Source organism: Zea mays, chromosome 9, assembly GCF_902167145.1.
Source record: "Zea mays cultivar B73 chromosome 9, Zm-B73-REFERENCE-NAM-5.0, whole genome shotgun sequence".
Taxonomy (NCBI): Eukaryota; Viridiplantae; Streptophyta; class Magnoliopsida; order Poales; family Poaceae; genus Zea; species Zea mays.
In genome coordinates this window covers 66,847,320-66,874,964 of record NC_050104.1, presented here as the reverse complement: position 1 = coordinate 66,874,964, position 27,645 = coordinate 66,847,320, and the positions used below count along the sequence as shown (strand labels likewise).

General features: G+C 43.3%; 1 protein-coding gene and 1 pseudogene across 1 annotated transcript; both read right to left on the bottom strand.

Moving 5' to 3' along the window:
- Positions 1–398: 398 nt before the first annotated feature.
- On the bottom strand, positions 399–2,951 carry LOC118473322 (uncharacterized). The gene is made up of 4 exons (XM_035962552.1): positions 2,536–2,951; positions 2,258–2,347; positions 2,100–2,190; positions 399–680 (listed from the first exon to the last, which is right to left on the bottom strand). Exons 1-4 carry the CDS (start codon positions 2,653–2,655, stop codon positions 640–642), a joined length of 342 nt encoding a protein of 113 aa, XP_035818445.1. The 5' UTR covers positions 2,656–2,951; the 3' UTR covers positions 399–639.
- A 926-nt stretch (positions 2,952–3,877) lies between these two features.
- On the bottom strand, positions 3,878–15,670 carry LOC103638504 (putative clathrin assembly protein At2g25430; annotated as a pseudogene).
- Positions 15,671–27,645: the final 11,975 nt, after the last annotated feature.

Sequence of the window (27,645 nt, the reverse complement as noted above, 5' to 3'; positions counted from 1 at the left end):
TACCATAAGAACGTGGGTTTACCCACGAATATAGCCGACGACGATTTTTGGACGAACTTAAAGAAGTAAGTTCGACGGCCCCCACGTTCTTAAGATTAAGAACGTGGGTACCGTCGAACTTAACGTTAAGAACGTGGGTACCGTCGAACTTAAGGTTAAGAACGTGGGTTTTTAAGTTCGACGGGGGCCGTCGAATTTTTTCCCATAAGTTCGACGGCACCCACGTTCTTAACCTTAAGTTCGACGGTGCCACGTGGCCGTCGAACTTATGGATCGTGTGTGGGTCAGCGAGGGCTGCCCATTAAGTTCGACGGTACCCATGTTCTTAACCTTAAGAACGTGGGTACCCACGTTCTTAACCCTTTTCCAGAAAAAAATAAAAAATACAGAAATGTAAAATTAGACACACATAATATCACATGCAACACAATATATCACATACAATACAGATTTCAAACACATTGATATATGTTCATATCACAAATTCAAATAAGTCCAAATATATAAGTTCACAAATTCACATAAGTCCAAATACATAAGTTCACAAATTCACATAGGTTCACATCCATAGTTCACAAGTTCAAACACGGATTGTTGTTCGTAGCTCCACCACTAGAATTGAGACATCTGTCCGCAAAGTCAACATGAGGGGGAGGAGTCACTTGATGAGAGCCGGAATCCTACAAAATAAACCAAAATTCTCATAAATACACAACTGGCATTAAATCACATGCACACAAAGATATAGGAAAGCATGATAAACACAAAATGTGGCTTCCATATTTGTGCATGAACATGAACATGAGAGTGAAAACAAACTTCATTTCAAGACGTAGCACCCAATCAGCCACGTGGTAAATTATGCTTATATGCCAGACAACAGACAGCTATGCTACCTACAAAATATGAATATATATGTTGTGCTTTGAGAATACTTCAAGCATCAACCACGCTTTGGCAATACACTGCATAGTATGTACTTATGACAAAACAATAATATTCGTAGAAAGAGTAAATTTGAACTATCATGATGTGAAAGAGTAGAAAAAGTGAGCATTCTGAATATAACTGACATATATATGCACCGGCCTGAAAATATCTAATGATTTTAAGTACAGCATTAATCACGAACCAAGTACATAAGTGTCATGCCAGAGGGGCTCGTTTGACTTCATGGTTACTCAATTCGATGTGTGAGTTTAATAGTTCATAGACAACTCCAGTCAAGTGGATATGAATGTTCGTTTCTTTCATTTGCTACATCTATGGTTCTATTGATTATCTATTCGGTATGTGTGGAGTGTGGACACCACCATGCATCGAGTTCCAACAGAAATTTTACTGCTACAGATGCAAGCGCACAACTATAGTGCAAGGCTGCCAAAGGAATGGTAGATCTATGCAGATTGATTAGATCGAGCCATAAGTCATGTGAGAAGGAAAATCCAGATGTGTCAACTTCCTAGTCTAAAATATCAATCTTTTTACCTTTTTCCTTCTTTACTTGAGACTATCAGATTACTTCCATTATCTAGAACAATAGGAAGGAAGCCTATCTTGCACTGGTGACTTGCCTATCTATATCTTGGCAGGGAATTAAAAGGTTTCAAAATTTCATGTGCAGGCATCATTAAAATTTCCAAGAACATATCAGAAAATTTGAACGTCTATTAATGAAGGCTTCATTGATCAACGATCAATACCTTCATAATCAGGTTATCATCCTTTGTACAAGGGCTAATAATTCACACTACTGTAGTGGGCTCAGCAGCTCAGGACAAGCAGGCTGTGAAGCGTGAGCGGGACAAGCCGGGGCGCTACACGCCACCGCAATCACTAGGCACCAGTCAACAGATTGAAAGCACAACGACACATAAATCACTAGGAACTGACTGATTATGGTAGCAGATGTGTTGTGTTATTAGTAAAAACTGTTGAGGAACTGATTGATTACCAACAGAAATCACTAGGAAAATGGTGCATTGTGGCCCCCCTCTGAAAGTGACTAAAGCTAGACGATAGAACCAATCTAGACTTAGTTTATTTAGGAGGAAATCAACTAGCATTGAAATCAACTAGCATTGAAATCAGGAACGTACCACTGGTGACGGAAGTGGTTGTGTTGGCCATGGGGGGCATCCCCAAGGCCCCATTGGATGTGTAGGATATCCCCATGGTGGTCTCAGAACCCTATAACCAAATAAAACAATGCATGATTATAATTGTAAATTAAAGTAAATATACTACAAAACTATACCTGTGTTTCGTTAGTGTTTGAGGTCTGTCCAGATTGTGACGGACGAGTGAACTGGGGTCCCATTGGAGATCCCATCTGAGCACTATACATCTGCAAATAAAATAAGCTTATATTATTGTACTGTGTTACTATGTGCTAATCTTGATTCCATGAATCTGGTAGAATAAATGCATTCTCATTTTATTACTAATTATTGGTCTATGAGAAATATGATGGTAATAGATCAACTTATTCTATTCCACAAACCAAATAAAGCACAAATTACAAGGAACGATTACAATTAAAAAACATGCGGCAACACCACCATGGCGCTTTCTTGCGACTCTCTCCTGAAGGCTGAAGCTTAGCAGGTCGGTCGCTTGCTGCCTCCTCCTTCCAAGCAAGAAGCAACCTAGCATATATAGTGAGCACTTGGGGGTCCACTCGTGGTCAGATATTTCTCAGGGGCGCTGTCAGGACCACACATTTTTAACGTAGATGAGATGTGAAGTTCTCACTTCTCAGCATCGTGACATCGTCTGACTTTTCCGCTCCTCGTTATGACACAACACTTTTGACAAGTCTCTTTGCTTCTGGTTCTGAAGAAGTGAAACATTCTTTGCGCCGTGGCTACGCATATAACATGTGTATTAAAAATTAAACTGAACTCTTTTGGTTCAGACTTTTGGAATACAGTTAACTGTCTCCTCTGCTCTGAAAGCACCGGCATCAGTAGCAGAGCGAAAGCTACAACACGGGATAAATAAAACAGAACTGTTTTTTGTTGGGAAAAGATCCGCAAGCCACCAGCCCAGCCCAGCCCAGGTGTAAGAAGGTTATTTGCGCAGCCAAAAAAAAGAAAAGAAAAAAAGGTGACGCCAAAGCATGGATCATCATCCGCATCCAGCAGCAACTACGTGCGTACGTGCAGATGGAAGCAAGCCAGGCCAACAAGGAAACTCTCTCTGTCTGGTCGTCCGGTAACCGTGACAGATGGACCTGCTGCCGTGTGATTTGTGCAGCAGCAGTAAAGCAGCAGCAGGAGCATAATACAGGAGCAGGAGCAGTTGCACACACACAGAGAAAATTAGGCCACGAGCAGGAGCATCCAAAAATAGTAAACTAGGACTTTGTAGAAAGCTTATAAAGTCCTCTATAACTTTTGTATTATCATCATAACAAGATTCGACCTTTAGAAAGGTCAAACAGTGCTAAACGTAAATTCTGTCCAGATTTGGACAGAATTCGACTACTCACTATCCGAACAGTATTCTGAACAAGTTTCTGCATTATCCGAAAGACATTGAAGATAGTATTCTGAACAAGTTTCTGCATATTATCTACTTCTCTTTGCAGATTAACATGAAAGGTCTTGATGGGATCCAAGGACCAATATATGTTGGGACTGGTTATGTTTTCAGAAGACATGCTTTGTATGGTTATGATGCCCCAACTGCAACAAAACCTCCTAGCAAGACATGTAACTGCTGGCCAAAGTCATGCTGCTTGTGCTGTGGATCGAAAAGAAAATGTTCCAAAGCTAAGAACAAACAAGAACATCAAAAGAAAGTGAAATGCAGGAATGCGTCCAAGCAGGTTTCATTTAATTATCTATTCTACTGTTATATTAAATTTTAAGTTCTATTTTATCCTATGATAAGAGATATTAAAGAGAGTGACAACAATGAAATGCATCTTAAGCAGCAGCGGGTCCATACCACTTGACATTGCTGGCTTCTGCATGGACAAGTTGCTTGCTGTCTCTACGAGGGGCAAGCTCCCAATCAGCCTTCCCAGGTTCAGCTGCAGGATTCTGCCATGCTGAAGTCACCTCGTTGCCACCATTTGAAGGGAAAGCCTCCCATGAACCATTGTTTCCACCAGCAGCGGGTGGCCCTTGAAAGAGTGCTAGAGCAAGCCTATTACCTTGCTCATCTGCACTAACAGTATGTTCTCTGAGATCCACCAAGTCACCCTGTGGTTGTGGGGGTGGCTCTGGCTTCACCTCTTCCTCCACCTTCACAGGTTCAGGCTCCTTATAATCTTCTGGTGCTGGAAGCGCCTTGATGCTGTTCATATCCGGCTCAGGTTCTTCCTTAACAGGCTCAGGTTCAGGCTCCCGTGGTGGGCTCTTAGGCCTCTTTGCCCGGTCCATCATGAACTTTTCTAGCGTCTCTAGCAACTTATCAGTGACACGCTGCACCTCTAGGTACTCAGATGACCTTGCAACTCCAGTATCTTTACACCATGCATAGAATGCAGAGAGCTCATCAATCTGCTTCGCAGCACTAGCATATGCCTCAAAAGCCTTCACGCACTCCGCATACTCCATGTCAAAGAACCTGTCCAGCAGCACCGCCAGCACCTCGCAGATATCAGAGTAGAGCTGGAAGCTTTCTCTCACAATCTGATACAGCGCAACCAGCACCATCCTGCTTTGCTTTGCGCCACCAGTGGGGCGGCAAGCAAGGAACCTGTCAAGCAGCTGCTGTAGGTGGTCAAGCAAGGAACCTATCAAGGAACCCCTGCTTGCGCTCCTGGAGGAAGAACTCGAGGCGCTGGTCAAGGTAGAGCGCATAGGTGCGCACAAAGGCAGAGTGATCCCACGATCCAGAGTGCGCCTCGTCCCGAAAATCGGAGAGGTTCAGCAGGCGGGTACCCCGCCGTGTGCCATGGAGGAGCTCGCGGTGGAAGAACGGGTCGCCATCGACAAGGAGGCGGTGCACGAGCATGAGCGACTTGAGCGCGACCACATAGTCGCGGGTCCGGGAGAGCCTGCGGGAGCACCCTGCCACGGCAGCAGCAACGTGGGCGCGGGATCCAGACGTAAGGTGGAGGATCTCGCGGATGTGGCGCTCCCCGGCCGGCTCGTCGTCGTGGCTGGTGGCCTTGACGATGAGCACGTCCAGATCGGGTGCGATGTTGCTAGTGACCTTGGCGGCGGCGCGGTGAGCTTTGCCTGCGGGGCAGCTAGCCGAGGAAGGGATTTGGGCGGCGGCGGCGCAGTGCTGTGCAGGCGGGGTCGGTGTTCGGCGGCCGGTGTTGTGGCGGCGGCGCGGTGGGCGGGAAAGGGCCGGTGAGAGAGAGCTGGTGAGAGAGAGGCTCAGGGCGGCGCGGATTAGGGATTTAGGTGTTTTGGGTTAAGTTCGACGGGTTCAGTTGGCCCACGAACTTAAATTAAGAACGTGGGTACCCACGTTTTAATGTGTTAAGTTCCACGGTTTTGGCTAGGGCCCACAAACTTAATTTAAAAACATGGGTACCCACGTTTTTAACTACACCCACGAACTTAACTCATGTAAGAACGTCGGTACCCACGTTCTTAGTTTTACCCACGAACATTTAACAGTTTTTTGTAGTGATACTAAGGAATAGGGCAAGGCCTAGCCCACTACTCCTCCTGGTCCTCTCATGTCGAGGCAGCATCCCACTCGACCGTCCAACCCGGTGGCAGGGTGGACGACCAAGTCATGCCATCAACCATATCATGTAGCATACTTGAAAAAATATGCCACAAGCAAGGCTGAGTATACTAATACTCAGCTAGACTTATCCGGTGTGAGGAGTCTACTCCTCTACCTCTAGACAATGAAGAGACTTGTCTGAGGGGTTTGGTTTGCCAAAAGCACTAGCTGAGTCTAGAAACAGTTTTAGCTTTTCCAGTTCTAGCATATTTAATTAAGCTAGGTTTGCTCCTCTCTAAGCATACATGGTAACAACCATTTAGTACAACCAACATGTTGTCTCATGAATCCTCATTTCACTTTTTACTCGATGCAGTACAAGGGGTCAAACAGTCTCATTAGCTACGAGAAGCAGACGATTTGAATCGAGTTTTAACCTTGCAAGGTAAACCTAAACACACGACATGTAGGGGCACTCCGTCCCCACACATATCAACCGTCCCCATCGATTCCCTGGCAACAGAACAAGGCTCACAGCCTTGGCGTACAATGCTCCAATTGTCTCCGGCTGCCGCCGTGCAACGGTCGCACTTGTACCCACCATAGCTAGCATGGGAGACCCCGTCTCAGGTCCAGTGAGGAGTAAAGTCTGCGGGCAGGTTCAATCAGGTACTAGGCTTATCGGTTACCATATTTCTCGAAATGTGTCTAGTACGTTCAAATGCTTGACACAAGTATGCACACATTAATCCTTAATTCCATTTTGTCTCATAAACAAGGCATCCACCCTGGATCCAAGTCCATAGACCATCATAGATCCCATTATCAAGATAAACACAATCAATTCCTGACCTCGCGCAAGTGCTAGAAAAATCACTCGACTTCTACCGAGATCCCTAATTACCAAAGTAGCTACTCGACCTAGCATACTAGTATCCATCTCAAAAATGAATCCTGAGTTTATGCAACTAGGGTTTCAGGCAACTCCTACACTTAAGTGCACATTACAAACCTACAAACTTTAAGTGTAGTAAAGTAGCATATATAAACGGTTATACATAAAACCGGGGCTTGCCTTCAAAAGTTGGGGCTGCGTGGAGATCCTCTGTGGCAGGCTCTGGAGCTAGCTCCTAGAATTCCTCTTGCGCAACTCCTTGCTTGGGGATGAGCGCGTACTCTTCGTCAGCGAGGTTGCAATCTAATGAATCAATGAATAAGATACATGTATGCTATGATATGTAAATTTAATGACTATGATGCAAGGTGAAGAAATCAAGTTAGCAAGACGTGTCTTAGTTCCACTATTTAAGATTTTAGTGGTATACTTGGTATTTAGGAGTAGGTGTTGCCAATCTAGGAAGTTGGATTAATGTTGTACTTAACAATCCTTCAATGTCTTAGTGAAGACTTAATATGGTTTTTGGCTGAAGTTATTTATGGCTTAATTTAGTACTTCATTAATCCTTTCTTTTCCTTTTTCTACTTAGTCTTTTAGAGTGGCTTTGAATTACAACACTAATTTAAGAATTCACAAAAATTCTGTAAAAATTACAGTGGCTTCTCACTGGTTTATATAATTCAGTCCAAAAATTGAGGCTTAAAATGAGAATGGTTTTCTCCACACAAAAACATTCAAATATAGGGAGAGGGGGTGCTTTGAACTACAACTCTCGTCTAGGAGTGGATTTTACCCTAAGGTTTACTTTTGCTGGTATCTAGGTATATTAATATGACTAAATGCCAAATTTCAGCCAAATATACCTACAGGTTAATTTATGGTGATTTTCTAAAGTTTGGGGGCTTAATGGTGCTTTCCACTACTACTATAATTGAAAAATGTCAAACAACTAGTTTCCTAATTTATCTAGCTTCTTCTTTGCGCAAGAGCAATCATTCTTAAAGTTGGTTAATTTTACTTATAGGGAATGGGTTGTAAGATTTCTTAGAATATATGATCTTTTTCATGGGGCACGGGGTGAGGTGTATTCTATTACATTTTTACCTTAGTCTTATATTTTTTTTCTTTTAGTATACATCATAAGTACTTAGGAAAAAATTGGATTTCTCACTGTTTCCCATTTTTAGTCTTTCGTTTGATTTATTTAAAGTATTAGCAAAATCCAAGTTTTATTTGTTTAACCCACTTACTGTGATGGTTTGGGGTGGTTACCATTTTTGCAGTGGTACATTAGTGGTCAGGGGTCTACTAAATTTCTCTTGCCATATTGCATGTGTCCTTGTATTTTTAATCATGGTCTTTATTAACTTCTTAACACCTAAATAAAATTATAAACCTAGATCAGTACTGGACTAGGGTTCCATATATTTTTCCTATGAACTACATCACTTAGGCATGCTAGGAAAAATGTGGTCACCCTCTGGTTTCTATTTTCTATCCCCATTTTTATTTTCCTAAAGTTTGGGCAGAAATAGGCTTTAATGGATATCTCTAGTTTAGCCTTGTACACTATGGTGTCTATTATTATTAAACAGTGTAACTACTAGGTGAGTGTCTCCACAATTTTTCTCAAGCCTAGTCTAGAAGCATTTCTATTTTTCTCTGTATTATTAAGATTTGGGCAGTTTTCTATTTTACTTCAAAACTCTAAAAATAGTACAGGAAACAAGGGGTTAACTATTTTTGTTTGACAGTTCATATTTTACAGTGTCCAGCAAAATTAATTTAACCAAATTTGGATGAATGCTCTTTAAGTTATGCATTTATCAAGTTTGTTGCATGTTTAATAACTGAGAAATTCGAAAAGGAAAAATAAAATCATATTTGCACTGAAGTCCCTAGCTCTATTTTCCCCTTTCTCTCACAAATCAGTCCTCGGTATACTATTCTTGTGAGTCGCTGAACTTACACATAACCCCATGGACTTAACCTAAATCTAACCCGCGCTCCTAACCTTACTGGAACAGTAACCGCGGCGTTGGAAAGGGCGGCAGGGCTTACCGGTGGCTATCTAGCTCCGGTGAAGTGTCCACGGAGGTCGGGGCGGTCACGGCGGTCACATCGATGGTCGGCTCATCGCTGGCGGTGGTCAGAGTAGGTCGGACCTCATGCGTAGGCGGGGGAGCTCATCGGCAACGAGTGTTCTAGCCTAACCACAGCGGTAGGATTCAATTAAACCGTGCAGCGAGCTTCACTGGGTGTCAGGGAAGACATGGGCGCGAGTAATCGAACTATGGCTTACGGCGTCTCCGGTGAGGTAGCATTCGGTTTCTTGCTTCGGGGAGCTCTACGGGGCTCTAGGGAAGCTAGCCGAGGCACTGGATCGATTGGAGGTTGCCAGGAAAAGGTCTAGCCACGGTGGCCAAGCTCTGGCGATGGTGGTGGGTCACAGGGAGGTCACCAGAGCTACGGGCTGGCTCTGGGGAGTTGGGCACGGTGCCGAGGGAGTACGACCGAGGCCATGCTACTCTTATAGGCGCGGGCGTGTTGCATGGTCGAGCGTGGACCGGTGCGGGCGCACAGGTGGGTGTGGCTCAGCGCGGGCGCGCTGGCAGGCATGCACCAGCGCGTCAGCCACGGTCGAGCACGTGGCACATTGCTTCTGCTCCAGTTCCAACGCCCATAGGCTCCAAATCTTCGCGAATTTGAGCAAGATCATATTGTAAGATATGTTCCCCGGGGTATGCTTTGTCGTTTTTGTGTGGGAGCCGAGAGGTTTTCGGCCGTGTACAGAGAGTTGTCGCGTCGCCAAGTTTTGAGTGTCTGGCTGCTACGTCCCGAGGCAAATCCATGCTAAGATCATGTCAAACGGCTGGGGTTTGTCTCCAAATTTTGCCACGGTGTGCCTATGGTAATTTGTGTCCAATTTGTTATTTGGACCTCGCATATTTGAGCCTTGGAACTAGGTGAACACGGTTGATTTTGATGAGAAGGTCAGATTTCATAATTTTGAATTTCTGATTTTCATTTGAAGTCTCCACTTAAGTGGCTGTTTTGAGAATTTTGCAAAACCCTTTTGATTAAACTTCCTTACTATATTTTGTAGCTTATTTAGTGTACTACAACTTTGTTAATTCGTCCACATCATGATTTTATGTTTTTCATAGCCTTTTCACTAAATTTCTTGGTGGTACTTAAAAAGGCTTAATAGGGTAGTTTTAGGGTTTGAGAATTTTCCTCACTTTGGGGTGCATGATGTGGTTAGGGTATGATTCTTGGGATGAAAAGACTTGATTTAGTTTCTATCTCTTCAAGTTTGGTGTCTTTTGCTCAACTTAATTCACATGTGATAATGTTCACAAATGTGGGTGTGGAGGGAAAATCCTGAGTAACACCTGGGTTGTTACACAGAGTTCACTACACAGTTCAGAAACTACCACATTCCTGCTGGACTGATGAAGATAAATAAGAAGGAATTTCTGTCACTGAAGCAGAGGAGCATGTTAGTCAGCGAGTATTGCGACAGATTTATTCAACTATCAAGATATGCACAGATGAAGTGGCTGAGAATGAAAGGAAGCAGGAACACTTTATAGAGGGAATTAATGGACCACTGCAGTATGATCTAGTGTAATACCCACTTTGTAAGAAAATCTAAAAGGAGAATTATATTCTTTTATATACATGTGTACCATCTCTATTTATCATTTCATGTGGACACCTCAGTTAAACAAATAAATGATTAACAAAGGACACCACCAAATCATGCATCATGCTGGTTTTTCATTTTGTGTGCATTTTATGACAATGTGACAATAATGTAAAAATAAATATGATAATACCCAAAATTATAATTTAAATCCTAAAGTAAATTCTAATTTTGAAACAAGAGAAGAAAATACCTACATATAAGATCAAATAAATATATAAGTTAATCGAATCAGGTTCATACTGGTATTTGGAATTATACAGTGGATTTAAGTATGAACTTCACACTTATAAATTCAAAATTTGGGATTTAAAATTGAAATTAAAAGAGAAAAGAAAAAGGGAAAGTAGAAATATAAAATAAAAATAAAAAGAAAAATGAATAAAGCGCCTAACTGGGCCCTGACCTCATTTTCGGCCCAGTGTACAAACTCCCCCGCGCGGCCCAGTTTTCCTCCCACCACCTAGCGCTGACATGCGGACCCCGCGGGTCGGTCCCTACGCGCGCGCGTGCATCTGGCGTCCCACCGTTAAGTGGGCCACCTCTATCATCAGACCCCCGTTTCTTCTACTTGGCTTGCGTGTCGCTGCGTCGCGGGGCCCGCCGGGCATTCTCTTAACTGCCGCGCGCGACTTCATTGTCTCTGCGCCCCCTATTCCTCCATGCGCGCCTAGAAAACCCGTGGAGCTTGAACAACCTGCGCATACGAGGCGGCGTGGGATGGTTGCGACTTTGGCGGCACCTGGGAAGGTTGCCCGGGTCCTACACATACATATACGTACCAATCAGCTCTGTGCTAGGACCTTCGTCAGACGCCATTGCCGCCGACCCCCCCTCCCACCTATCGAAATCCCTCGAGAAGCCGTTGTAGGGCCATCCTTTAGATCCTAGGTGCTTTGGCTCAGTTTGCTGCTGAAGTCCCCAAACTTGTCGTGCAAGATTGATGACTGGTGGCGCGCCGATTCGTCACCGGAGAATCGTTCTCCGTCGCTGTTGGGGGTATGCTTCGTCGCCGAAGATCCTGTAAGAAGAAACACCTTCGGCAGATCCTCTCAAAAGCAGTGCCGAAGCTGTTACCCATAAAGCTTCGACATAGCGACATGTCTCAAGACGAAGGAGTGAACCGACTTAAAGATGAAATGACCAATCGACCCGTGATAACTTGTATTATGATTGTAAGCATTTGTAAAGGGCATGAATGTAATTTCTCACAGGTTGCGTCCTGTGCCTATAAATAGATGAACAGAACCCCCATACTGTTCACGTCATCTGGTAATCGCTTGCACGCGACACTCGGATCATTTCCTTCTGTCAAGCTGAAGGTATAAATGTAATTAAATATTATGTTTTGATATTTAAGTTTATATGATTAAATATATGGATAAGTTTATGTGTGTGAACGTATTAACCTTTGTGTTTCATGTCTTATATATCTTATCTTTCATTATTTCATAATCTTAGTCATGAAGGTACGCCCTTCATGACCTACATCTAAGACCTTCGTCCGAAGATCATTATACCCTTGGGGAAATAATGCTTCGATGGATGAAGGGCATTAACATTTAACATTTTATGTTGCCTTGTTCTTAATTCATAGTATTTGAGAACAAGTCTCCAACAGTCGCGCTCGTGGAAAAGCATTAGGAGCCTCTCTAGTCTCGGTAAGAATCATCCTAAGCAATACTGTATCGCGTCCGCTTCGCGCCACTGCTTTCGGATTGGAGTTTGGAACCAGGAATCGGGTTCGGGGTGATCGCCGGTGATGGCGCCGCCGTGTGGGCGAGGCCACCGCTGTCAGCTGGTTTTGAGCAGGAGAGGAGTGCCTACCGTTCAATCTAGCTCGAGCGGTCTGGATTAGGTGGACATACTGATTCGCTCGGGTGCAATGAGTGACGTTGGATCTGGATCCAATGATCGGCTGTGATCCGGTTCAGAGGCATGAATCACACCGTTGATTGGTGATCGTATGGACAGAGGTAGATCGCGGCATTTTAAAATTCAGTGTGTTGATCGTCGATCGGACGGTTGTCTATGCGTACCGATTCGAGCTCGGGTAGGTAAGATCTAAGCCGTAGACTTCTAATCCAACGGCCGAGAGCGCTGTGTACCCCTTCGGCCGAGAACATTTACTAAAGAGACCCTGCGTTTATTGGAAAGTAACCCGCGGTCCACAGGGACTATTCACTATGTCTCGAGGATCTTACACCAAGGCCCCTGACCTTTCTAAAATTTGACGCCCAGTCCAGAGAAGAATAAAAATAGAGAAATAAATATAGAAATTGGTTTTTAATACAAAATTAATTCTAGAAACTTGGAAAATTCATATTTAATTTATTTTAATTCCAAATTGATCCATTCCAATTTCTAAAATTTTGTAATATTAATGTTTATCACCTAGAGTCTCTATTTTGATATGAAAATAGTAGTAAAATTAAATTCTCACTTAATCATATATCAAGCACATTAAACCTTTGGAAATTAATAAATTAAAATCCATAACTCCAAATTTAATTATTCCTGTTCCTAGAATCTTATTTTAATGTGTATATTATTATTATGTATTTTGTTTACATGTTTGTTGTGATGTTCATTTTTGCTATACTATGTGTGTTTGTATTAATGCGAGTAGACGAGCAAGCCACTGAGGATCCTGGTGCCTAGCAGATAGAAGTTGCTGAGCAGAAGCTCATTGAAGGTAAGTTGTGCCCTTGATCACTTCTTTTTTATCTAGTCATGTTCTTATTAATCATAATGATCTACATAGGTTAATTTTGATGGGACCCAATAGGTTACCCTAGTTTTGGCTATCTTTATACCTTGTTCCACCACTGAATATTTTTGGGTAGTATATGCTTTTGCTTTATGTGGTTTTGGGTATGAAGATATACATCACTCATTGTTACACTTTTGTTAACAGTTATTATTTACTATTCATGATAAGATCATTATGTTAGTGGGAACATGGAGAACCACCCAGGAAAACAGTGCTACCACAAGGGTGGTATGGGACACCCTTGGCTGATTAACTAGGAAAGCTAGTGGATGACTACCTTACCCGAAAGGGGCAAGGGCAGTAGGGGAGTGGTGAGTGTAGGGAGGTCCTTGGGTTGATTTTGCTGCGATGGCGGTCAGGCGAGGGATTCCTGAACTGGAGCTTCCTAGAATCTGTAGCGGGTTTTCTGAAGCTAGTGGAACTTTGTAAAGGCCTCGTAGTGGTACCCTGCCTCGCTTCCTTGGTAGAGGTGTATGGGGTCCGATCAACCCCATGGCAAATGAGTAACACGACTTGTGGGTAAAGATGTGCAACCTCTGCAGAGTGTAAAACTGGTATACTAGTCGTGCTCACGGTCATGAGCGGCTCGGACACTCACATGATTAATTTATTGAATTAAATTCAATTGTCATTTGCATCACATTGGGATTATTTTATTATTACTTTTACTTATTATTACTATGGTTTGGTATATACTTACACTTAGTAACTGCTAAGAAAATTATGACCAACTTATAAAAGCAATGCTCAGCTTCAGCCTTTATTACATTGATTTGCCTTACACTTCACATGAACTCCCACCTTTGGTGAGTTCATGCGTGTTATTCCCCACAACTTGTTGAGCGATGAACATGTGTGAGCTCACCCTTACTATCTCACACCCCCCCCACAGGAGAAGAACAGGTGGTCGAAGAGGAGCCGCCTAACACTGAGCTTTCGACTTGATCTAGGTGGCGTCTCCCAGTCAACTTTTGGCGCCAGGGAATAATATTTAGTTCACTTTATTTTATCATTTATTTTTGTAAGACTTCCTCTATGTAATAAGTACATTTATGATATTTATGACATTTATCTCTATGCACTCTGTTATTATATGTGTTGTCTTCTCTGGCGCATATATGAGGTGCACCCGGCTTTGTTCCTTAAATCCGAGTGTGACAGAAGTGGTATCAGAGGAATGTTGGCTGTAGGACGAAACCTAGATAGAAATGGACAAAACCCTTACCTACTTACCTTACTCTGATTCATTCTATACTTACCTTATGTTGATCCTATCTCACCTTTTGCTGTCATACTCTGATTACTCTTATCTTTTCCACTCTAAGACAAGATGGGTTTCACACCTTGGAATCCTACATTTATGACATTCTTAAGAGATAGAGAACCTAAGACAAAATTAAAACTATTTTCTCTATTTAAAAATGTTGGTTGATTGTTCTGATGATAAATGTCCGATTTGCTTCTTTGATTGATTGAAATATTATAGATGGACATCTTAGCATGTACCACCATAAGGTAATGAAATAGCTTTAGTAGGTAAAACACCAATCTACTTAGCTAATAAATCCCCCAAAGTAACATGATTCGTAATCACCTGCCTTGTCTACTATTCTTTCTTACCATATGTTTCTAACTCAGATGGTCAATACCAGGAAGGGTGGTGGAATTGATCTACCTCCCAATCGACACACTTGGGGGATATTTAGACAACCACAACAACAACAACCTGAGATGGATCCTCCACAACCTCCACCAGCCGGAGCTGATCCCGCAGTTGCAGCCCAGATGCGGATAATGCAACACATGGCAGACACCATGGCGGATATGCACGCGCAGATGCGGCAGGAACGCCAGGAGATGCGCCAAGAGCAAGAGGATATACACCAGGAGATGCGCCAAGAGCGAGAGGAGATACGCCAGGAGAGAAGGGTGCAACAGCAACAGCAGCAAGCACCACTGCCTCCACCACCACTTCCACTTCCACCCCGGGACAAGCACCGGGAATTTATGAGCCACAAGCCGCCAACCTTCGCCAGTTTGCCAGATCCACTAGATGCTGATGATTGGCTGAAGTCAATTGAGAAGATGCTCAACATCGCCCAATGCTCTGACCGAGAGAAGGTTCTTTATGCTTCTGGTCGTCTGACAGGTCCTGCTGCTGACTGGTGGGATTCTTATGTTGCTACCCATGATGCTGTTGACACTATTACTTGGGCGGAATTCACAACTCAGTTCAGAAACTACCACATTCCTACTAGATTGATGAAGATCAAGAAGAAGGAGTTTCTGTCGTTGAAGCAAGGCAACATGTCTGTCAGCGAGTACCGTGACAAATTCATCCAGCTGTCAAGATATGCTCCTAATGAGGTGGCAGATGATGAAACAAAGCAAGAGCACTTCACAGAAGGACTCAATGGGCCCCTACAGTATGCACTGGTTGCTCACACATTTCCATCATTTCAGAAGTTGCTGGATAAGGCTCTTGCTATTGAACACAAGCATGTTCAATTGGGAGATTTGAAGAGGAAGGCCATTACCCAGGGACAGGGTAGCAACAGTGTTCATCCTCGCTACGTTCCGCCACACGGTACACCAACTCGTCCAGGAGGAGGACCACGCCCAGCTCTGTACGCTCCGCAGGGGTCTCCATGGACACCTCCCACTCGTCAGGCTACCCCCACTGGCACCCCGACGAGGCCTACAGGACAGAAGATAGGCCCTACATGCTTCAAGTGTAGTTTGGTTGGGCATTATGCTAATGCTTGTCCGGTGGGAATTCTAGTGCATCAGCTCAGAACAAGCAACAGACTCCTGGCAAGGGATTCAGCATTGTCAGGGTTAATCAAGTCAGTGTTGAGGCCACTGCTGACGGTGCAGACATCGCTATCGGTATGTTTTACATTAATGCAATTCCAGCAGCATTATTATTTGATTCTGGAGCTACGCATTCGTTTATTTCTGCTCAATTTGCAACCACCAATGAATTACCACTGCAAAACATGAAAACACCATGGTAGTAATTACACCTAAAGGGCCTGTTGAAGCAAACTATATGACACAAAGATTAACACTAACAATTATGGGAAGGGACTTCTCGTCTACACCCATAGTACTAGAAGAAAGTAGTATAGATCTGATACTCGGGATGTCCTGGTTAAGGAAAGTTAAGGTAGTTATACACTATGATAAGGGAACCGTAGAACTTACCAGTTCCAAAGGGGAAAGATTTGAAGTTGAGATTACTGTAACCGCCTCTACCATACCAGCCATATTTCTAGTAGATGGAAAATTTGTGGGTAGAAACATCCGAGTTGTTAGAGACTTTCTAGATGTCTTTCCTGAAGAGTTACCTGGAATGCCACCAGATAGGGAAGTCGAATTGGTACTGCCCCCATTTCAAAAAGGCCACATAGGATGTCAGTGGAAGAGTTAAAAGAACTTAAGAAACAGTTAACAAAGTTGCAGGAAGCAGGGTACATTCGTCCGAGTTCCTCACCTTGGGGAGCGCCGGTGTTGTTTGTACAGAAGAAGGATGGTTCGTAACGGATGTGTGTGACTACAGATCGCTTAATAATGTCACCATTATGAACAAGTATCTGTTATCCCGCATTAAGGATTTATTTGATCAGATGAGAGGTGCAAGGGTGTTCTCGAAGATTGATCTCCGATCGGGTTACAATCAAATGAAGATTAGGCCATCAGATATTCCCAAGACGGCTTTCTCAACCCGATATGGTTTATATGAATTCACAGTTATGTCATTTGGACTCACTAATGCACCAGCTTATTTTATGAATCTGATGAATAAGGTGCTTATGGAGTATCTGGACAGATTCATCGTAGTATTCATCGACGATATTCTTATTTATTCCAAGAGTGATAGCGATCATGAGGAATATCAGAGATTGGTGCTACAGAAGCTACAAGATAACCAACTCTATGCCAAGTACAGTAAATGCGAGTTCTAGATTGATGAGGTGCCATTCCTTGGACATATCATTTCTAATGGTGGGATATCAGTGGATCCTGATAAAGTCAAGGAGATAGTGGCGTGGATCATACCCAGTACAGTTACTGAAGTCTGGAGTTTCTTGGGACTTGCAGGCTATTATCGGCGATTTATTAAAGGGTTCTCTAAGATTGCTAAGCCTATGACCTCACTTCTGGAGAAGGGAAGAGAGTTTAAGTGGGATTCGAAGTGCCAAGATAGCTTTAATCAACTGAAGTTTAGGTTGATGTCGCCCCCAGTGTTGGTTATGCCAGATCTACAGAAGGGATTTGACATTTATTGTGATGCATGTGGCCAAGGCTTGGGATGTGTGCTTATGCAAGAAGGACATGTGATTACCTACATGTCTCGTCAGTTGCGGAAACATGAGTTGAACTACCCCACTCATGACTTAGAACTGGCAGCCGTTGTGCACACACTTAAGATATGGAGACATTACATTATGGGAACTAAGTGCCAAGTGTACATGGATCATAAGAGTTTGAAGTATATATTCACTCAAGAGGATCTCAACCTTAGGCAACGCCGATGGTTGGAACTCATTAAGGACTATGACTTGGAGATTCATTATCACCCGGGTAAGGCGAATCTAGTTACGGATGCCTTGAGTCGGAAGGAACATGTCCATTCAGCTATTGTTGCCCAGCTACTCGATGAGATTGTTGAGGATTTCAGGAGACTCAACATGGGAATAGTTGCACATACTGAAGGAGTCACCATTGAAGTGGAATCTACCTTGGAGCAAGAAATTTGTAAGGGTTAGGTTGGTGATGCTAAAATTCAAGAGATTAAGGATCTGATTACTAAAGGTAGAGGTCCAGAATTCACGGAGGATGAGCAAGGCACAATATGGTTCAAGGACCGGACATGTGTTCCTGAGATTGATAGCCTTTGTGGTGGAACCGCCCGAATTATTCCAGCTTAAGTGCCCAAGTCACGACTTAGAGGCAGCAACACACTTAAATCGGAATAACCCGCCAGTCCCTCAGATCTAGTCTGATAAAGCCACTTCCCCGGGATCAAATACCACTAGCTCACTCGAAGGTGAGTCACAAAGAGAATACAATAAAGCAGGAAACCAAAAATTAAGGTACAGGAGTTATTACATAAATCGGAGTTTTTAAGTAAACTGAAACAAGTTCATAATTTAAATTGCAGTGGATAGTCGATCACGTCGAACAATGAGGAATAGGGCAAGGCCTAGCCCACTACTCCTCCTGCTCCTCTCCTGCTGGAGCAGCATCCCACTCGACCGTCCAACCCGGTGGCAGGGTGGAAGGCCAAGTCACACCATCAACCATGTCCTGAAGCGTACCTACAAAAATTGTGCCACAAGCAAGGCTGAGTATACTAATACTCATCTAGACTTAACCGGTGTGAGGAATCTACTCCTCTAACTCTAGACCATGCAGCTGTTTGGCTGAGGGGTTTGGTTTGCCAAAAGCACTAGCTGAGTCTAAAAATTAATTTTAGCCTCTTTTCCAATTCTAGTATCATTAACTTTAGCTAAGTTTGCTTCTTCTAAAGCATACATGGTAGCAATCATTTAGTACAATCAACATATTATCTCAAATCAACCTCATTTCACTTTTTACTGAATGCAGTACAAGGGGTCAAGCAGTCTCATTAGCTGCGAGAAGCAGACGATTCAAATCGAGTTTTTAAACCTTGCAAGGTAAACCTAAACACATGACTTGTAGGGGCACTCCGTCCCACACACGTCAACCGTCCCTATCGATCCCTCGTTCGCGGTCAGGGCTCACCGCCTTGGCATACAATGCTCCACTGACCCTGGCTGCCGCTGTGCAGTGACCGTACTTGTACCCACCATAGCTAGCATGGGAGACCCAGTCTTAGGACAAGTGAGGAGGAAAGTCCACGCCCAGCTTCACTCAGGTACTAGGTTTACCGGTTACCATATTTCTCGACATGTGTTTAGTACGTTCAAACGCTTGACTCAAGTATCCACACATTAATCCTTAATTCATTTTCCGTCTCATGGACAAGATATCCACTCTAGATCCAAGTCCATAGACCATCATAGATCTCATTATTAAGATGAATACAATCAATTCCTGACCTCGCTTGAGTGCTAGAAAAATCACTTGTTGGGGGCCTTCATCTTCCGAAGGTCCTCAAAAACATAAGTAACAATGTTTCCCAAGTGTAATATATGTACATGAACCTTTGGACTCGGGATGAAGCTGTTCACAATATGAAAAGCATGATCGGGATAAAGGTCGAACCAGCTCCGAAGCTACGCGCAAGGAAGCTTCGGCTCAGTAGCAGAAAAGGAACCGACTTAAAGAGGAAAAGGCTATTTAGTCCTCGATAGATTGTCCTAATGTCAATAGTGAACATGGAGGGCATGAATGTAATTCTACATAGGCTGCGCCCTGTTCCTATAAATAGATGAACAGTACCCTGTACTGTTCACGCTGATTTGTACTCGCTCGTGCGTCAAGGTTGTTTTCATACCTTCTGTCAAGCCAAAGGTACATATGTAATTCTATATTATTTCCGTTTATCCATGATAATATAATAAAGTTGAATTAATAATGTTATACGATTATTCATGTTGTCTCTTATATTCCACATGCTTCTTCTTTCATTAACGTATACTGCGATGATGAAGGTATGTCCTTCATGACCTTCGTCTGAAGATCATTATATCCTAAGGGAAATAATGCTTCGAAGGACGAAGGGCATTAACCTTTAACATTTTGTGTTGCCTTGTTCTTAATTCATAGCATTTGAGAACAAGTCCCCAACATTGGCGCCCACCTCCGATGAACTCATTCGACCACCTTCGGCAAGCCCTGACCTTCGTCATATCGCCGAAGAAAGCTTCAGCGCCAGGGGCTACTGCATTGCAGCCACTGGACACAAACCAGGAAACTCTCTCTCTCCGAGAGGCTCAAAGCCAGAAGAGAAAGGCCACCAGTCCAACACTCCAGGAGGAAGAGTTGGACCAAGAGATCAGGGATGTGGAGATCATCCATCAACAAGTGCAAAGGAAGAAGGAGAAGATGGCTCGGCTGGCCGATCTTCAAAGGAAGATCGACGAAGCTACTGAAGAAGTGCCCCATCTTGCTCAAGATGAACAAGACCGAAGGCCCCAATACCGGGAGCTTCGTCAGGAAGGCTTATTCAACGAAGATGGATGGTATGATGATTTTAATCATGATACCTTTACTTTTGATGATGCTTCTCCCTTGGCAGCAGAACTGCAGGCTATTCCATGGCCACAATCTTACAAGCCACCCCATCTACCCATGTATGATGGGCACTCAGACCGAAAACAATTTTTGATGAGCTATGAGGCAACAATATCCTCATACGGAGGCAATGCAGCTGTCATGGCTAAGTCCTTTGTCATGGCAGTCCGGAACGTGGCCCAGACATGGTATTCTTCCCTTCAGCCAGGGACAATCATGTCATGGCAGAAGCTCAAGGATATGATGGTGACCAGTTTCCAGGGCTTTCAGACAAAACCAGTCACAGCTCAGGCCTTGTTCCAATGCACGCAAGACCATGAGGAATACCTCCAGGCGTATGTCTGAAGGTTCTTGCGACTGAGGGCGCAAGCGCCCACAGTACCCAATGAAATTGTCATTGAGGCCATGATTAAGGGACTTCGGCCAGGACCCACGGCTCAGTATTTCGCCAGGAAGCCCCCACAAACTCTAGAGAAGCTGCTTTAGAAGATGGATGAATACATTCGAGCTGACAACGACTTCCACCAAAGAAGGGAGGAAGCTTACAGATTCTTGGAGATGACCAGGGGCTTCGGAGGAAGAATCCACCTGAGGCATGTCAGGTCAATACACAATTCCAGCCAGAATGATGACAAAGGAAGCCAGCTTCAGAGGTCATACTACACCTCACAATCTTTGGGGCAACGGTAAAGCTCTTTCAGGCCGCCAGCTCCAAGGGGAAGATATGGGGATCAGCCCAGGAAGATTTATTGCCTATTCTATGGTGAGGACAAGGTCCATACTACAAGAATGTGCCAAATCACCATTCAGAAGTAGAAGGAGATCGCGGAAGCCGAAGCTCGGCAGAATCAGTCGAAGCAGGTCTTGCACACTGCTTCGTGCCACTCTCCCTACATACCAGAATATGTGGGCAATCATCCTGTAGCTTCTGTTGCTTTGGCTAGCCATTCACAGGCTTCCTGGCCACAACTCCCACCCCCACCACCACTGCAACCAACCTATTCCCGAAGCCAGGAGCCAGAAGGGCGCCAGCACACTCAACATCAACGGGAGTTCAGAGAGGAATTCGAAGCTCGCACAGTCAACAGTACTGTGCCAGAATCAAAGCACATTTATTGAGCGATATCCTACCCCCAAAATACTTTTATGTTTTATGTCATTTTGTTTTTCAATAAGGAACAAGCAATGTAAATCTAGTTTTAATTTCTTGTAATAGTTTCGCTTCTATCAGAATGAAATATATCTTCTTCATAGACTTACGAAGCTCAAAAAATGTCGAAGCTCAAAAGACGTTCCTAAGGGAATGCAGAGCTAAAAATCGCCAAAACTACAAAAAGTCGTTCCTAAGGGAGCGCAGCGTAAGTTTTGCCGAAGCTACAAAAAGTCGTTCCTAAGGGAGCGTAGTGTAAGTTTTCTGCTCAAAAGTCATTACAGAGGGAATGCAGAGCCAAATACCACCGAAATATAAGGCGAAGAAGTTCAAAAGACGTTCCTAAGGGGATGCAGAACTTATACCGCCGAAATAGAAGGCGAAGAAGTTCAAAAGACGTTCCTAAGGGGATGCAGAACTTACACCGAAAAATAAGCGGTGAAGCCGAAAAATAAACGACAAAGAAATTTCGATCATTCCTAAGGGGACGCAGAGATTGTGTGTTTCAGCGTGGGCGTGTGGGTGTGTGTCTTTGGCATTAGCATCATTTTTTGCATCATATCATCACATCATCCCACATAGCATCGCATCATACATCATATCGCACCAATGACACGAATTGAATATGAAGTCCATCTTCGGAGAATGCTTTGTAAAAATCAAAATGTGCCAAGGCACAAAGTAAGCAGAGAAATACAGCTTCGTCAGCTCTGTTGCAAAAGAAGGGATTCCCTATTTATGAAGCATGGATGTTTTTACAAAGTTTGGATATTTTTACGAAGCATGGTTGTTTTTACGAAGCATGGATATTTTCACGAAGCACAGATCTTTTTCTTTACGAAGCATGAAAAGAAGGGAAGGTGTTTTTTCGCCGAAGGCTCAAAAACGGTATGTATAAAAAGTTTCATGCATCGCAAAGAAGTGAATTACAAATAATTTACATATTAGATTCAAAGATATGCACATCGAATATTACAGTCTTGTTACAACAAAGCTACATTGCCCATTTAAAAATGTTTATACAAAAAGTGCTAGTCTTCTTTCAGGATCTTCTCCGCAACTTCATTCAGCAATTTATTGACAACTTCGTCAACAATAGATTCAGCCATATTAATAATCTCCAGTGCTTTCTTCGTTTCTGGATCGACCAGGGGATCGAACAGTTCCGGTGGCGGAGATAATTCAGCTACAGTGGAAAAAAATTAATTAGTCCGAAGTCACAAAAACAAATGCCGAAGCTAAAAGTCGCCAAACAACACCTATGCGTTTGCGCGCTCTGCAGCTTCTTCAGCTTGTTTTGCTTGTACTTGGGCGTCATGGATGTCTTTTTCACTTTTCTTCATAATTTCTTGAGCCATTTCTCGACCACCATTCACCCAGATGTCATTATAAAATTTCCCGCCCATTAAACTTGCTTTAGCTGAGGGCTCCTTTGTATCATCCATGGAGAAGGCAGCTTCGGCCTGTGCCAGGGTCTTGACATGGTCGCATCCCGCCTTCTCCAGGATGGCTGAAAATTCCCTTCACCGGAGAACGCGCAGACATCCCCGCGATCACTTAAAATTTCTTCGAAAGCTTCGGCCTCTCCACTTATCCATTCGATAACACCTTCAGGGTCGCCTCGTATGAAGTTATCTTCGTTAGAATAGGCGCCCACGTTGGCGAAGCTAGCCTTTAATTTCTCCATGCAGCCCAAAGATTTTTCAAAGCATCTTTCCTTGGATGCGCGAAGTTCTTCAACTGTTTTCTCTAAATAATTTTTCCAATATTCAATGTTCTCTCGGTTAGCTTCTGCGAGAGCGCATTTTTCTTTAGCTTCTGCCAACTGTTTTCGAAGGTCTTCGATTTCATTCTTTTGGATTTCGGCCTAAGCCTTGAAACTAGCTTCATCTTCTTTCACTTTGTTTACCAATGAAATCAAGATTTTGTTTTTTCAACACCTTCGTTCCTTAATTCAATTACCTCTGAACGAAGGTTGTTCAGAGCCATCATATATCCTTCATCTTCAATGTTTTTCTGGGCCCTTAGCGCATTGCTAAGAATTAAGCCCTGCAAGAGGAAGACAGAATTAAGTATAGTAAATAAAATATTTCGTTTTCAAATACAAAATTAGCTTTTATACCTTTATGCTATTATACGCTAAGCTGTCAGCAAGCTCATCCTTCGATAAGATCGACAGACCGTCTTCTAGCTTCGGGAACCCGATGCTTCTACCTATCTCCCGGCAAACAGATATTTCTTTATTATCCGAGAGACAGTACAAGAAATCTTCTTCCCCGCTGCCATTAAACACTAATGCCCCCTTCGGATATTTCAACTTTTGGGCATAGTGTCGCGCTTCTAGCTTTTCTTCTTGAGAAAGTCTCTTTCCCGAAGCATAACGAATGATGTAATCAATGCTTTCTTTTGAAGCTTCGGGAGCAAGAGTTTCAACCTTTTCAAAAGCAATTTGCTCTGTCGCCTTTTCTTCAGCTACGGCAGGCTCTGTCTCAGTGGGCACTGAAGGCCCAGCTTCGGTTTCATCATGAATTGATGCAGCTTCGACTTCTGCCTGCTTCGTTTCAGTTTTGGATTGTGCCTGGAAGCATCGGCAATTTTTCTTGTAGGAGCAGGACTCAAGATTTTTGTTGTTTCTAATACAACATCTAGCACATTCGCCATCCTTCTCCTCTTAGGAGTTGTGGCGGAGCTTTTTTGTACCTTCGGCACTGTTGCCTCTGTTGGAGGGCTCAAAATCTCTGGATTTTTTGTTATTTCTTCAATTTTTGACCCTTCAGTTTTATCAGCCATCGTCTCAACTAGTTTAACTGAAAGTAACTTCGGCATTATAGACAGCTCTTCAGTCCTCTGTGCAGGAGGAGCGGTCTCTTTTGTTCTGGTAGCCGAAGAGGCCCCTTCGTCAAATTCAGGAATCACAACTGGTTCGATGTAATGCGACCGGTGAGTCAGAACCTTGAACTTTTTCCCCTTCGTCACAGGCTCATCTGGGGTGGCCGAAGTGGCAGCTTTCCTCTTTTTCCCCTGTCCCCACAGCGGGTAGCGGTAGTCGGGGTAAACGAAGCCAATCGCGTCAAAAACTTTGTTCAGTCTCTTCTTCCCCTGACCTCCGAATGCTGCGGACAGTGCATTATCTTCCACCTTGGAATATGCTCCAAGCAGTTCATCACTCGTAGCTTCGATACACTTCAGCCAATCATCATTTGGTTCATCAAACTTATCCCCAAACCTGAATGTATACTTCAGTCGCACTAAATCACCTTCGCTAAAGTTAGTGATGGTCTCCTTCGGCATTTCCCAGTTTTCCACAAGCGGCCATACCCTGAATGATATATGCTATTGAATTAAATCTCTTGTTCTGATGAAGGAGTAGACAGTATTGAAGGCCTTCTGACACGCTTCGGCGGCGTCATCAATTTCGACCTTCGGCCTTCGGAGGCCGAAGCGGGACCAAATGGGGCGCATGATGACTTCCTTAATGTCTTCCCTCGCTGACAAATCATTCTTCACATAAAACCATTCTTCCCTCCAAGCTCCGGACCATCTCTTCCGAAATGTTGGCACTGGGTGGCTTGCGTTGGGGCGAGCGATAAATCCATAACAACCGAAGTTGTTGTGGTACTATTCTTTACCCGTGGCCTTCGTCTCATACAGAAGTTCGTGCATACTGCAGAAACACTTCGCGCTCGACTCTAGCCCTTGGCTCCTTACTGCCCAGACAAAAATCTCCATCCTTATTATGGCTTCGGGGGTGATCTGATGAAGGAAGATTTGGTAGGTCTTCAGTACTTCAACTACAAACTTACTCAGAGGGAACCGAAGCCTAGCCTTGAAGAAGCTTCGGAAAATCACAATTTCGTTCTCTTCAGGGGCAGGGACGTTGTTATTGCCGCTAGCCCTCACAATAGATATATCCCGAAAGTACCTTCCTCTCATATTTTCAAGATGACTCTGTTTGATGGTCGATTTTCCGAACATTCAATGACTTGGCCTCCAGGGCCGATCCTCGGAATCTTCGTCCCCACTTTGTACATCATAGCTATCACTGTCATCAGTATCTTCAGATAAGCCTTCCAGTATCTCTTTAGTAATTTTCTCTGTATTCGTTTTTGCCATCGACTCGACAAATCCAGCAATATAAGGATCCACAGTCTTCTTCTCCTCAAACAGCTTCTCCTCTTCAATCAGCTTCGTCTCAGCAGCAACCTTCTTGCCTTGAGACATTTTTTCTTCAAAAATGGTGAAAGCGCGTGTTTTAAACCGAAGCTAAGAGAGCTTGAAAAACTAGCAAGCGCTAGTGAGCAAGAGCTATAAAAACTGAGAAAATAAGGCAAATGGCACAAGTAGAGTATCAAGTGCAGTCGGTGTGAGTTCCTATTTATACGCCCAGCGCGCCGCAAAGTGGAGGGCCCCATATGTCATTGTTTATTGCTATTCTAGCAAAGGGAAGGTGTTTTTTCGGACCTTCGGCTTAAGGCCTTCGTCTATGTCGCAGTTTGAATTCGTTATCTTAACAAATTAATACTCCGAGGGGCTACTGTTGGGGGCCTTCGTCTTCCGACGGTCCTCAAAAACATAAGTAACAATGTTTCCCATGTGTAATATATGTACAGGAACCTTCGGACTCGGGATGAAGCTGTTCACAATATGAAAAGCATGATCGGGACGAAGGTCGAACTAGCTCCGAAGCTACGCGCAAGAAAGCTTCGGCTCAGTAGCAGAAAAGGAACCGACTTAAAGAGGAAAAGGCTATTTAGTCCTCGATAGATTGTCCTAATGTCAATAGTGAACATGGACGGCATGAATGTAATTTTACATAGGCTGCGCCCTGTGCCTATAAATATATGAACAATACCCATGTATTGTTCACGCTGATTTGTACTCGCTCGTGCGTCAAGCTTGTTTTCATACCTTCTGTCAAGCCGAAGGTACATATGTAATTCTATATTATTTCCGTTTATCCATGATAATATAATAAAGTTGAATTAATAATGTTATACAATTATTCATGTTGTCTCTTATATTCCACATGCTTCTTCTTTCATTAACGTATACTGCGATGATGAAGGTATGTCCTTCATGACCTTCGTCTGAAGATCATTATATCCTAAGGGAAATAATGCTTCGAAGGACGAAGGGCATTAACCTTTAACATTTTGCGTTGCCTTGTTTTTAATTCATAGCATTTGAGAACAAGTCCCCAACATCACTCGACTTCTACCAAGATCCTAATTAGCAAAGCAGCTACTCGACCTAGCATACTAGTATCCATCTCAAAGGAATCCTGAGTTCATGCAACTAAGGGTTTCAAGCAAATCCTACACTTAAGTGCACATTACAAGCCTACAAACATTAAGTGTAGTAAAGTAGCATATATAAATTGGTTATGCATAAAACCGGGGCTTGCCTTCAAATGCTGGGGCTGCGGGGAGATCCTCAGTGGCAGGCTCGGGAGCTGGCTCCTGGTCTTCCTCATGGACAGCTCCTTGCTCGGGAATGAGCATGTACTCTCTGTCAGCGAGGTTGCAATCTAATGAATGCAATGAGTGAGATATATGTATGCCATGATATGCAATTAAGCAATGATAATAGTATGGTGAAATGATTTAGTTAATAAGGTAGAGCTTAATCTTACTACTAGAAATTCTAGTGGTACACTTAGCCATTTAGGGTCAAGTTTGGTTAAGTTAAATGGTCAGATTATTTTAGTGTTCCACTGATTTCCTTTTAATGTTTTAGTGAAAGTTTATTAAGATTCCTAGCTAAATTCATTGGGGTGAGATTCATTATTCTTTCCCAATTTCTCTCTTCTCATTTTCTTTTATGCTTTTAAGGTGGGCTTGAACTACAACCTACCTTGATAAATTTCCAAAAATTCTGTAAAAATTATAGTAGCTTCTCACTGGTGTGTAACTCTGTCTCAAAAATTGGGGCTTAAAAAGTTAAGGGTTCTCTCTGTACAAAATTATCAAGTTGTAGGGCAGAGGGGGTGCTTTGAACTACAACTCTCCTCTAAAAGTGGATTATTTTATTTTTGCTGACATTTTGGTGTAATAACATGACTTTGTACCAAAGTTTAGACACTAATACTTATTGGTTGTTTTACTGTGATTTTCTAAAGTTCTTGGCAAAAGGGGTGCTTTCTACTACCACTATACTTAAAAAATATCAAACAACAGATTTCTAATTTTTCCTATCTTCTTCTTTGTGCAAGAGCATTCATTCTAGAATTTGGCAACTTTTTGCTTAAA

What these genes read in the sequence shown, in the direction of transcription:
- LOC118473322 (XM_035962552.1), bottom strand. Translation starts at nt 2,655, where the DNA reads ATGCTAGGTTGCTTCTTGCTTGGAAGGAGGAGGCAGCAAGCGACCGAC. An exon ending in CAAACACTAACGAAACACAG is followed by an intron (nt 2,191 to 2,257) that starts GTATAGTTTTGT and finishes ATTTGGTTATAG; the next exon opens with GGTTCTGAGACCACCATGGG. An exon ending in AACCACTTCCGTCACCAGTG is followed by an intron (nt 681 to 2,099) that starts GTACGTTCCTGA and finishes TTTATTTTGTAG; the next exon opens with GATTCCGGCTCTCATCAAGT.